The sequence below is a fragment of the Typopeltis vanoorti genome, chromosome 8, assembly GCF_054136105.1.
Source record: "Typopeltis vanoorti isolate ZY-2024b chromosome 8, IOZ_Tvanoo_1.0, whole genome shotgun sequence".
In the NCBI taxonomy this organism is placed as follows: Eukaryota; Metazoa; Arthropoda; class Arachnida; order Uropygi; family Thelyphonidae; genus Typopeltis; species Typopeltis vanoorti.
In genome coordinates this window covers 125492592-125506811 of record NC_143556.1, presented here as the reverse complement: position 1 = coordinate 125506811, position 14220 = coordinate 125492592, and the positions used below count along the sequence as shown (strand labels likewise).

Sequence of the window (14220 nt, the reverse complement as noted above, 5' to 3'; positions counted from 1 at the left end):
AAACATGTAATCTGCTATGCATGAAACGATCATATAACTCGTAGATACTTTGTATAAAATAAAAAAATAAGCATTAGTCAGAACTGTTGAAAATAACTTGAAATTATTTTCAACATTTTCTAAAATTGAGTTCATTTTCACGCTTTCTGACTTATCACATGCGTCTTAATGGAATATCTCTGAGCCGTGCATTAATTAAAAATAACATTCTTTATCTCAAGAACTCAAATCAGATAATAAGGAAAACCGTATCTATTAAGGTTCATTCAGTTTTCCCTTATGAATATATAATATCATTATATATTTATACGATTAATTATAGTTCAGGCCACGTTGGCTGGGTGGTCTGGGTAACTCGTCACCCTACAAACGGGTTTGGAATCCCATAGTGGACATTCAGTATCCATTATGGTTTATATCTAGTTAATATCTTTATACGGAAGTTAGATTCTGTGAGATCAATACCCACATTTTTGAAAGCTTGAAGTGAATCGAATGAAATGCCATGTTCTGCTCCCCTTCTTGCATCAGGTTAGTAGAATATCTAATCTTTAGCCCAATCAGTACTAACACTAAAATACTAGGACAACTACCTGCCGTGGGTAGAATTCAGATTAAAATTGCGTAAATAGCTTCTCATGATACACCTTGATATACATTGACAATTATTTACCAAAACTTATAATATACTTATAATATGACTTATAATATTAAAACTGACTTATAATATACCTAAAATAGAATTTGAATCGGAATACCTAGAAAAATGTTAAGAGAAACGGCTATTTTATTTCGGATATATGCAATGTTTTTGTGAGGTGTGTGTATGTGTGTGTGGGGGGGGGGGGTATTTTCAAAAATGAAATTCGGCTTCCAACTGATAGTAGGAAGATACCACTATTTCCTTGCTTACTTAAAGATTTCAAGTAGAAAATGCATCCACTTCATTATTCCATGATATGCCTGCTTACGAAGATGTATTATAGTTATTTTACCACTGATGTTCGGGATCGCTATAAAAATCACGCAAAGGAATATGTACCTTTTAATGTCATACTGTATATGTATATTTATCACTTTGCGCATAGAAACACTCTACAAAATTTCAATCTGTCTTCATAATCAGTATTACGTAATCCTGATATCATTTTTAACTTTGTACTCTCTCCAATATATCCAAATTTTTATAAAGTTGCCTTCATATTTTAAAATTGAACATCGGAAGAAAGACAGTATGAAAATTGCATGGCGCATTATTATAAGAAAACTGGAAATTGTTTTCTTGAATCAGTCATTGAACTAATATTGACCCAAGTAGAAATGTCTTTTTGTCTTCATCCTATGAAGACAAAAGATTCAGAAAATCGAAATCTGAATGAATCTAATCTCGTCGGAAATCTCTAATGAATATTTACAAGCACACATTGATGAAATATTTGTGTGCCTGTAAGGCAAGGCAGCGAAACGATCAGTTAGAGTGTGCATGTAGGAAAGAATACGTAAGTAGATAACAGCAACGCTCGTACGCTGTGATTATAAATCATATTAAATGATTACATATAAAAAATAAAATCAGGATAACAGAAGAGTATACTCATTAATAAAACGTGCAGCAGCATATTGAAAAAGTACTGGATATATTTCTTTGCTGTGCATACATGCATTGTCTGATCAAAAATATCCGGACGCTCCTTCTTAGCATTGGACGTATACATCATAATGGCTTATACAAAAATAAAAAAAAAGCACACAGTCTTGCAATCTTCATATACAAATATTAGAAGTAAAATGGGCTTATTGAAGATTAAGTGACTTTCAATATGGCATTATCGTTTATCACATTTGCAACAACTCATTTCCGGAAATTTCTTCCCTCCTGCAGCTGCCACGACCAATTATAAATGGGTTATTGTGGAGTGGAAACGTCTAGGAGCAACACATTCATACCTGGTATACCACATAAAATCACAGAGTGGAAGTGCTGAGTCGCATGTAGCGGAAAATCTCACCTGTCCTCGGTTGAATTCACTACCGAGTTCCGAAATGTCTCTGCAAGCAACTCCACCATTACCTTAACTCTTCTGAAGAACATGAGTATCGATGACAATTGAGCCATACACAAGCCTAACAACAGCAAGAGTCCTACAACCTATGAGTCAGGCAGAGTGGTGTTTCAACTCGTCGCTGTTGGAGTCTAGAGCAGTAGAAACGCGTTGTCTGGAATGATGAATGCCGACGGATATAATATCATTACGGCCGTGAACTGTTTTTCATGGTTTAGGCTAGACCCATAGTTTCAGTGACAGGGAATCTTAATTATGCGGCCTATGAAGACATTCTTAACAATTCTGTGCTTCCAATTTTATGGCAACCATTTCAGTGAAGGCCCTTTCCTGTGTCAACACAGGAAATTCCCAGGTCCAGAAAGCGAGGTCTGTGCAGAAATAGTTTGAGAAGATGGGTGTTGAACTTGACAGGCCTGCAGAGAGTCTTGATCTCAACCATGCCGAACAGCTATGGAAAATGGAATCCCAAATGCGATCCAAACTGAATCATCCAAAATTAGTGATCGTCTTCACTAATGCTTTTATGGAAGAATGGAATTAGCACAGAAACGAATAAAATCTATTGCAAAATATTCCCAGAAGATTGAAAGCTGATATAGCAGCATAGGGTGGATTAACCAATACTATTCCTTTCAAATTAGAGTGAGAGCAGGATGAGCATTACCGGATAGTTTTGATCACATAGTACGAGATGCGAGTTATTCCAGAACTTTGGTCTGAAGGATTTTGATTGAAATTTAATGCCGGATAGACTATAAGGCTAAAACGATCTAAACGGCTTCGACATCAACTGAATGAATTTAATGAAAATGGTATTTAGAATGAAGTAGTAATATATATATCCACGATTCCATTTTGGTTTCGAAGTTACAACATATTTTTTCTATCAGGAAACATGCAAAATATTTCGAACTGATTGTTTTTCTCAATATATATGAAGTGATCAGATAATTTAAATGAATATCCTGAATACTAAATATAATTATTTCTAGCTACTGCTTAATTACGACTAGTTTAAAAAGCCTTTCAAATTTAAAATGGCCATAGTGAAACCATAATTGCATTAATATTTTTGTTACATCTCCATACCCAACTTTTTATATTATATTCGGTGAGCATGGGGTTGTTGGTATGCATAATTTGTAAGTATTTTGACTATTTTTGCTTCTGCAAATGGTTCGCATGTACCAAAAAATCGATTTTCTAAGGATTCCAAAATACTGAATATCGATATATATATATATATACACAGTATATATATATATATATATATATATATATATATATATATATATATATATATATATATGACATTTTAGACATAGTCCAGAAATAGCATGAGTATAATATATTTATATAGATATTTTTCTAGCTCTAACGGGACCGTTGGAAAAATGATTCGAAATTATTCCTCTCTTAATGCAAGAAAATCTGTATTTAGAAAATTGACTCCATTTTGGTTCGAGTTGGATCATTTTAATAAAAAAAATAGCAAAAAACATAATTGCCTACAGCACGGTTGTGATATTTGCTGCTGTCACTACATGACAGTCGAAAGACATTGCAAGATTGTTTACGATTATTTCTTTACTTTTTATTTTTTTAAAAACAAAAACAAATATCAGGACAATTCATTTGAAAATAGGATTATTGGGTCAACAAATAATGCATGAACTTGTATAATTCGCAAATTCTTTTAACACGTGTGATAAATATCATGGAGCGAATAATATTTGAAAATGCTATTTATTCTATGGAATAAGCATTGCGTTTTCCTCCTAAAATTCGGTATACGCTTCCGAAAATCTTACTACACCAACATTAAATTTTTAATTCATTTGCAGAAAGAATTTTTCAGCAAAGCACACTTCTTAGTGAAACTGAATAACTTGACCAAAATAACTTACAGGTAATTGAACATGATGGTTATTTTGATGATAATTATGATCAGTAAAATACTGGTAAGGTGATAAACGTATCCCCCCCATTCATATCGGAATATAATTCTTACCTAAGATAAATATTCGCGAATGCAATTTGTAGATTAGATAACGCACACAAGAGGATGATCAGCAGTTCTATTAACCTCATGTATATGAGATAAATGTATACACAAATTCATATTATATATATATATATATATATGTGTGTGTGTGTGTGTGTGTGTGTGTGTGTGTGTATATATATATATATATATATGTGTGTGTGTGTGTGTGTGTGTGTGTGTGTGTGTGTGTGTGTGTGTGTGTGTGTGTTATTCTCTCATGTATATATGAAAAGGGATTTCTTATTTTCTTCCTAGTCATCTTTTATTTCTTATTTTCTTCCTAGTCATTTTAAGAAAAGAGTAGCTTTTATCTGCCATTTTCTTAAAATCAAGCTGCATCAGGTTATTCAGAAATTTCTCAGCAGTTCTCATGATCTTTTTATAGGAAATTTGGCTTTTCAGACTATTTCATTTGACTGATCTCACTTTGCACTGCTCATATATAACATGCATTTTGCAGTTATTCTTGTTTCAAGTTCGCCTCCAGAATTATTCAAATATTGTAGAATGAAATTAAAGTATTTAACGTGTATGTATTGAAAGCTGCTTAACTTGAATTCTTGAAGTCGCGCTGACTGGCAAATGCAGGTAGCTTCTTTAGAAGTTACGTCCGCTGAATTCACTCACGATACTTGCACATACATACAGCATCCAATGGCAATCCATTCCAGTCACACATTACTCTATGAGAGAAAAATGTAGTCCTAATCCTCTTTTTGACAGCTTTCATTTTCAATTTTCATGAATGCCTTCGTGTCCTTTCCTCATCCACCACAAAATGAAAAATTCCATTTACTGAAATTCTGTATAAACCTTTTAGAAGTTTGTAAGTCTCAATCATATCACACCTCCTATTTCTTCTGTTTGCTAGTCTCTGCAGTCTACAAATTCTCAATCTGTCTTCATAATCTGTATTCCACAATCCTGATATCATTTTTGACTCTCCTTTGCACTCTTTCTCTCTCTTTCTCTCTCTACTGTAGTGTAACAGTCCAAGACCAAAATGTTTTACGTGTACCGAGATAGTTGCTAAATGTCTGATGTAACAACCTTTCTGTTTGTCCTTTGAATATTTCTGTTCTGTTCGTCGAAGTACATACTACTTGTAGAACAAAATTCACGATCGTAATTGACAATGCAGTCATCCATGCACTGTTTAAGAGAAGCCCATTGTGGCAATTCAAGTAATCTCGTGTTTTAACTAGAATGTTCGCCTTTTATTTTTCCTCCCTTCAAACGAACGTGTGATTGCTGCATATTATGTGGTATGTTTCTTATTCTCGGGCGCATGCACTGACGGACCAATTTTATCCATTTTGTGTTTGGAACTTTAGTAGGATTTGTTCTAGTTTTAGTGCATGAAGATATTTTGGCATATTTCTTTAGTGTGCTGCTGGAATTATTTAAGAATAGTTTTCTCACGCGATCGCTCCTTATTGAATGATCACTCGTCGATTGATATTATTTAGTAGGTGATAAAGTACGTCATCGAGTTATTTTCTTGTGTAAATTGATTCTCATCTGTTTACCTTTTAGCTGAGAGGGTCGTTTATTATTATACGTGGCGGTACATGTTGATTTATTGTACATGGTGATTATTTTAACATTTTATGATTTGAAAATAAATTAAAAATATCTTAATTCCTGATTAATTGAACTTTATTAGGTATCATATTCCTTAGAAAAATAAAATAAACATAATGATTGCACATACAAAAAACATAAATTGCATTAAGTTTTATTATTATATCTTTGAAAAATGTTTAGAAACAGAATTTTTTTTATTCGTTGTTGGGCATATGTATCTTGGGGAATGCAGTATTTTTTTACAATATATTTCATTATTTGTATCATTAATGATAACCTGCTGCTTGATAAGTTTCCGTGTTGTCAAATTGGAAATATTTTGAGATAATCACTCTTAGTGTTAAGAATGCTAGTAAAGTGCTTGGTTTCTCTTGATGTCGTTTGTCTATGTAGAAATATTAAACGAATATTTGTTCGATTTTCCTTAACTGTTCTTGTGATTTCACTTTTCAAATATTCTACAACATCAAGAGTAACTGAAATTTGAAGAATCATATCTAGAGTTTTAAGTGACTAAGCTTAAGATTTATACCTGTGCTTCAATTGCGTATACATTGGTTGATATGGAATAATAAATTTAATCTTTTAAATCTTAATAAATTTGAAATAATGCTAAATTTATTGAATGCTGTCTTTTTTATTTAATATAGATGAAAGATCTCCAAAATGATCACATAGTGAGATTTATTGGCGCAGTTATTGATCCTCCAAACTGTTGTCTAGTCACTGAATATTGTCCAAAAGGTAGCCTTCAGGTAAGAAAGAATGTATATTCTCTGATGGAAAAAAAAACACATTTACACACGAAGACAATTTTTTTTTTATTTTAAATTTAACTGTATTTCAGAACAGTTTTATAAAATGTGGCGAAATGTAAAATTGACAATTTACACACACCTTACAGGATATTCTTATGGAGCAGTCCAAAAATAAATTAATAAGGCTTATGCAAAGGAGCGAACAAAAGCCAGCATTTTAATGCTGATGTTTTAAAACCAGATGCGTATCATTCTTCATTCTAATTAGCTGGTGTTAAGGTGGTAATAGTTCAACAAAAACCAGCTCGCGTGTTTCTTGACAGCAAAATGTGAACGCATCAATATATCAGAAACGGCATGCTCTGTTAAAAACGCAATGTGAAAAAAAAATGATGCAAGTCTTGAAATGTAATCTCCCCCAAACTTCTTTGAATGCCTATTTTTCGTAATTTCTCTGTTGGAGAGAAATAAACCAAACATAACTACAAAAAGTTGGACATAGATTTGTTGAAAAAGGACGATAAATCATGGATAAAAAATATATCAAGGAGTCCGTACTGAATTAAAGACCCCAAAGAGAGAGAAACTTTAAACTCAAAACCAGTAAGTCGATACTGTTGTTACCTATTTATCTTATTTTTTTTCCCAATAAATGTACTTAACTAACTAAACTAAATATTACTGACATCTTGTGGAAGCCTTTAGAGATCTTATAATGGTTTCTCAAAGTAATATTAGATGTAATATTCCAGCTCTTTACTATTATGCGTAAAACATAAAATAAAAACATAATAGTTGCTAAGGATTTTACGGTGTTCAAATGCTTAACATTGATACCACATAATCTTAGTCTCGCTTTACAAGACATTAATGATTTTTTTCTAAAAAAATGAATTTATATAATTTGACCTCCGGCTAGCTTACCGAAAATCAAGTCTTGAGCCCGAATGACACTGAACTACCTTTTGTGTGTGGGGGGGGGGTTGTAATATTTGTTTTACGTTTAAACTGCAAAGCTTGCATAGATTCATAGAGGATCTTAGAACTACCAGAGATGCAACCATCCGTTTGAATTGGCAGTGAATTGCTCGCATAAATGACGTAACCCAATAAGTTTTCGAGAGACGTTTACTTGAATAAAAAATAGCTAGGGTAAAATTTGCTTGGAATTCCTAAATTTAATAAGCACCCCAAGCAATTTTTAACCGCTAGCTATTTTTTTTATTCATACGTAACTCAACCAAATGCATCACAGCATTACAGAATAGCGAAATAAAGGCAAATTATCCTAATTAAGAAACTCGGAAATTAGTTTAGTAAAATATTTTCCTAAATACAATCCTATACAGTTCACCACCCCATGATACGTGAAAGGATAGGCTGCATTTTCCAACCCATAAACTCTATTATTGATCTGCTAAATTCATCCAAAGAATAAAACTTCAACATGATGTACAAGAGGGGTACGAAAGAAACCAAATTAGAAATTTTATAATTTTTTTCGGATTCGTTTCCATTCTTCCTCTTTATTTCTATTCGTCTACTCCAGAAAAGTTTCTATTAGTTGGAAAGAATAATAATTTTGAATTACACAACTCTTTGCAGTTGCCTGATTTCCCCTTTTGAATGTTTTAAGTGACCACATTTTAAATTCGGCAAATATATTTAAAATATCGCCGACCAGGTTAGATGAGTGCACATCTTATCTACTCTCAAACCATTCGGTTATGAGTTCGAATCCTATAATAGCATGGAGGTTTCGAGTGTTTAAAGTTAGTTAACAATTTTCGTTGTCCATTGGGAAATCACTGCTTCGCTTAAAATAAAAAGTAACACGTTTGGTCCCTATAGTAGGGGAACCTGATCATGTAACTGTTAATTCGCTCACATTTCATCGGTAGAATTCACATAAAAAATCAAGCATGCAAATGCAGTAACTTCCAATTATTACAGCTCAATCCTTCAGGAAATTTTGGAATAAATATAAAGCAAAAAAGTTAGTAATCAACAACAAAAAAACTGCTTAAAACATTCGAGTTAAAAAAAAAAAAAAAGCCTGATAAGTTTTCAGCGCACCAACATAGTAACATCTTTTAAAATTTTCATGGTGTTCAGATATGTTCTAGGAACCGACAACGATAACTTTCTTTTCAGATAACTAGAATCAAGAATATTGCTGTATGTATAATTTAACCATGCACTCTGAAAATTTATGTACTTTAATGCTCGTCTTAATTTTTTTTTTTTCGAAAAGAGTAATTTTTAGAAGGTGGAGTTCTGCGAAGCGCTTTTGTATTATGCGAAAGGTTCAGTAGCATAGTTGCAAAGTCACCTTCCATAATATAATTAGAATATCGGAACCAGCACGAGAAATCCAGTAATTGACATCACATTCTCAATTTGAATATTGATTCTATAATTGTCTCATTTCTTCAAGAACATTTGCAGTTCTTAACACTAAAGAAATGCATTTGGGAATAAGGTTCTCCAGCCATCATTTGAGTCTACGGAGGCATAAATTATTGATGAGCTATGCTAGTATTCTTACAGTCGAAATGGTTGCAACGTCACCTTCATCGCCGCGTGGTAATTAGTGATCTGAACAATAACGACGTTCGTATAAGAGATGAAAAGTGCCGCTGTAGCTTCCTCGGACATTCTGTATTTTTAAGCGCTGCTTTTAAATATTTAAGCAATATGTCTTAATCACTGGCCAGGACTCTCCCTTGAACTTAATACTAACATCAACACGTTGATGTTATTATAAAGACGCACACACACTTGCTTTATGTGCCTAGTTGCTTGAGAGGTTTAAACTACAACAGGAATCGAATTCGTGAATAATATTGCTTGTTTACTTTCATCTTCTCCAATCCACCGCCGCATGCGTAAAGATGATTGACGTAGCAAAGACTCGTGAAATGGGATTTGAGATAACATATTTCAGGACACCTCTGGAATATTCATACGTTTTATAATAGATGATGGATGTTTTTATTTCTCTTTTCATTCAAACCATCTTCATGTGGCTTCGGTTAAGTGCAATTCGTAATATTTCTGGTATTATATATGAATGTATGTGTGTAGTGTTGCAAGGCTTTAGTCATAATAGTAAAAATTATAAAATGAAGCTGAAAACAGTTAAATCATCATCGTCATCATCATTCTTTCAGGGATTTTGGCCCCATGGCCTGTTCGGTCTCATTCCATCTTTTCGTTGGTCATCACTGATTGTCCTCCAACTGAGTGATGTCGGTGCATTTTTTGGGTAGTCTTGAACTATTCTTTCTTTCTATATATTCGATAAAACAGTTAAATTCTTTCTATAATTAAATCTGTCTTCAAAGAAAACTGAATTCTTCGGAAGCTAGAAAACTTGGGTAAATGCCTGTAATCGTTATTTAAAATAACGAAATCTACTTAGGCAATTTTAATCCTACTTCAGAACTAAATTTTTTATTTATTATTAATCTCGCATTTTGCCGAATTACAACAGAATATAGCTGAAGTTTCGCTGTAAATCTCAATTATATTACATTATTATTATCCGGGATATTTTAGAGAGCTTGCGTCATTTTTTTAACTTGGAGAAATTTGATTACCAGCAGTGATATAATTCTCCCTCAATTTAGAACGAATCTACAAACGTAAATAAATGTAAAATATTTCAGACCTGAACGGCATTGACTTAAATCTAGTGAAATTCATAAAGATTCTCGAACGATTATTTTTAAATCCATTTTAATTGTATTCTAGTTTAAGATGGCCCTTATCATGGCAACTAGCCGTTTACATTTATATAATGACTTTACTTTATAGGATATTTTGGAAAATGACCAAATAAAACTGGACTGGATGTTCCGATACTCACTTATGCATGACATCGTAAAGGTGAGAATCCCATTTCTTTAAAGTTAAAAAGTTTTATTTCAATATAATGTTCTAGAGTATATCAATCTATCTCTCCAAAACGACCATCAGTAATTCTTTGTGTTAAGAACTGCTGATGATCAAAATCACATTAGATGGTCTTTATCTTTATTTTTGAAGTCTTCATGCACTTGTCAAAAAGTAATCTAAAATCGAATTTAGTATTTTAAATTAGACTATATGTATTTTTCAAAGATTTCTCTTCCAAGTACAGCTGTATACAACTGTATTTCCTAAGTGTGTGTGTATGTATATATATATGTGTGTGTGTGTGTGTGTGTGTGTGTGTGTGTGTGTATGTATATATATATATATATATATATATATATAATGTTCAATTCTTTGGCAGGATTAATTTACGTCATTACGGATCTTTGGCTTTAAGGAACGTGACATATCGCAAGACACTTATGCTGCTAATGACAGCATATTTCTGGCTCTTAGCTAGTTCCGTTGTAGTGAAATTCGGTACCGCCAGTAGTTACGAAATACGTACGGAAAGATGATTTTTGTTTCAATCGTGCCAGTTGCATTGCATGGAAAAATGTCGCAGAGCATTTCGAAATTTTACAAAGCAACAATCCAGCTCTGGCCTGATGGAATGAAATAAAATTAATCATTTACTATACATCCTTATATAAATGCTCATAATCACTTTTTGGTTTCAATTCTGTACAGTTTAATTTATGGCGAAAGGACTCGAATCAGTAATTTCTTTCTGGCCGGAAGAAATTTAAACAATTTGACCTTTAGAATCTCGATAGAAATTTGAGTGTTCGGTTTCAATTAGATCGTTCTTAAGCAAAATTATATTTAGTCTTTAAGCGAAATATGGTTAAGTAACGTGTTACGATATTAAAACTTGTTTTAACTGAACTTTTTTATTTTCATTGGCCTGCTGTGAAACAACGAATTCACATTGTTCTATTGTATTATTTTGAGCATGGTCATTTAATTCGTAAATAAGTTCAAACGATGATGTGTTCCTTAACGTGGAATAGTTGACGTAGAACTGGTGTTCATGTTGAGAACGTCCAAAGGGAGGAATATCTTCTCTCCTGAAACATCAATCTTTTTAAGAAGAGAAGATTCAATCGTGTAACTCATTGTTGCTATGAATTCTGCCAACAGACAGTGCATGTTTGTAAAGAAAACCAAAAGGCGAAAGATCCATAACAAGACGAACTTTAAAAGTTACAAGCGTTTTGTTTTTGGAATTACTAGCACATTTAAATTATGCACAAATCTTATTTTAAATGAACAAGAAAAGAAACGAAATGAAAAGTAATTTAGCAAGTTAAAATTCTTTGAAGAAAGCCAAGCATAGTCAGCTAGAAAAACAGCGGTTAATTCCTGTGATATTTTTCTTATTTTGCCGACTTAATATTCCTTGGAACATTACAGTTCTTGTCGAAAGAAGATTATCGTGCATTAAAGCATTATACCATCTACAATTAACGTTACTCAAGTATTTATTTATTAGACGAATCTGCTTATAGCTGCCTACACCATTTTGTATTCTGTAAATGACGCTAACAAATAATCAGATTAAAATAATTCCATTTCCCCCATATTTGTTTTCACCGTATACATAAAAATTGACTTCTTATCTTTTTTTTCCCTAATAGTTGGGCATTGACGCAATTCCCCTTGAGGTGGGCCGTTCGTAACGTGAGTTCGTAGAATTGGCTCATGAGATGTAACCTTAAAACCTTGAACATTCTAAACAAGAAGTTATTAAAACAGCGACAGAAGCGGCATCACGAAATGAAGAAAACGCATTCACACGATTCAAAGATGATTACTGCTACAAATGGCGGAGCTAGTAATGACGCCAGCAAGAAGTTGTTCTGGAAATGAGAACAAATAGTTTTGGGTACGTGAATGATAAAAAATGAATGAGATAATACATGGAGGGAGGAGAGAATAGAGCAACTAGATAAAATAAAATTTGAATCTATAAATAATCTGCCATTTCTTGAATTCCTTCTGTCCCTCCTCCCGGTATATATGGGCTCACAATTTCTCCACTATTTTAAGTAAGCATGTATCCAAAAAGGATATGTGTCACTGTAATTAAAGCAGTTAATTTACGATTCAGTATTTACGTATTAATTACCACGCTTGTTCATAATGAAAACATTATTTACTCCGAATTCATAATAATTGATTGATTCAAGATAATAGATTTTGAAATATTATTTATAATAATATTTCAAAATAAAAACATAGAAACATATTTATAGAATCAAGAATATAGTGATGGTGACTATTCTATGGGACATTAATGGGTTAATCTGACGGACCCTCAAATAAACACGATAGTAATTTTAATGAATAAATACTAATCAGCTTATTAATAGAATAATAGTTAAATTAATACTTTAAATCGTCATATCATGTCTTAATAATCCTTCTGCATAAAATCTTGAGGAAGCATTTTTTCATATTTGGTTTTTTCCCTTTTAAAGTGAGAATAATTTTTTATGCTAAACATTTTAATCGAGCTAACTAAAACTGACTAGCTCGTTCCAACAAACATCTTACAAAGGGAGCAATAAATGAATAATATTGTAATTATCATTTATAAATTAAGTGGAGGATTTACAAACTGCATAGTGCAAATTATAATTATATTGCAATTCTAGCATAGCTGCACAGTTTCTCTGTAGCTAGGAATTAAACCGGATTGTTCAATCTTATTATTGAGGCCGAGTGCTGCACCTTCCTTATTCATTCATCATGGAGGTGTTGTATTATTGAGATTTAGAAGAACAAAATCGCATATTTTAATAGAATATGACATGGACTGAGATTTACAAACAAGCGAATTCAAGAAAAGAAAATCAAAGGAAGAGAAAGAAAGCTGGCACCAAAATAAAATCGAAATATTAATTTATTGGTAATATTTACCAGTCACAGTTCACACACATATAAGTATAGTTCTTTGAAACTTTTATTTAATGCAAACTTCATACATTTCCTAACCAGTGTTGTGCAACATCATGACTTTTTGTCATAATTATCACTATGCTATAAAAAGACATGGAATAGCATGCGAATATCATCAATGAAGTTGCTTTGCCAGTGCTGTGACTCTGAATTCCAATTCATAATTCATCCCATAGATATTCTGTAGGGATTGTTTTGTGACCACTGCTCCAATGTTATTTATGTTGAAGCCGCATCGATGTTTAATCTCAGTGTGACATGAAATATTATCGTCTTGTATATGAGTAATGATGAGGGTGCTTTCGTGATATAAGTTAAGTACTGATTATAGAGCAATCGACAAGTGCAACAACTGTGTTTGACCCGCATTATTGAAATGTCGTGATACCGATCCTGACACTTGGTACAGAAAAGAGTTTATCAGGCACACTCAGTAACCGAGCATACAAGTCAGTTAGACTTGGACGATCATGTAACTTGACTCATCTCTCTCTCTCTCTCTCTCGTGGCTGTAATAACCTCCGATGCGCTTTCATTGTTGGCAAAGGATTGTGGATTGCAGCTTTTCCTAAACACTTTGACTTGCAATTCCGCATGTTGTGGAAATTTTGTGACTGCTCGTATATCCTAACCTAGATTCTCTGAGTCAGACGGCAAGATGGCAATGACACTTTTCAAGAAATTGTTGGCTCCGATCAGTTTTCACTTCCCTGTATCTTAGGCATAGTTCACATGTGAATTTCTTTCAGTCATTGTCAACTGTGGATTCAGGAATGCTTGCTTGTTGTGAAACAACAGGTGTGAAGCAGATATGGAGAAACGTCTAAGGAAAGTTCTGAAGTCCTAATCAGTAATACTTACGTTACGGAGGAGAATCGAT

At 32.9% G+C, this 14220-nt stretch overlaps 1 protein-coding gene across 1 annotated transcript in view; it reads left to right on the top strand.

Annotated features, from left to right (window-relative positions):
• The window catches only part of LOC150104334 (atrial natriuretic peptide receptor 1-like), a 282793-nt gene that overhangs the window by 118645 nt on the left and 149928 nt on the right, over window positions 1-14220 (top strand). The window contains exons 11-12 of the mRNA XM_090396460.1: window positions 6351-6455; window positions 10278-10349. Of these exons, the coding sequence (XP_090252586.1) occupies window positions 6351-6455; window positions 10278-10349 (177 nt within the window). The remainder of the gene's footprint in view (window positions 1-6350; window positions 6456-10277; window positions 10350-14220) is intronic.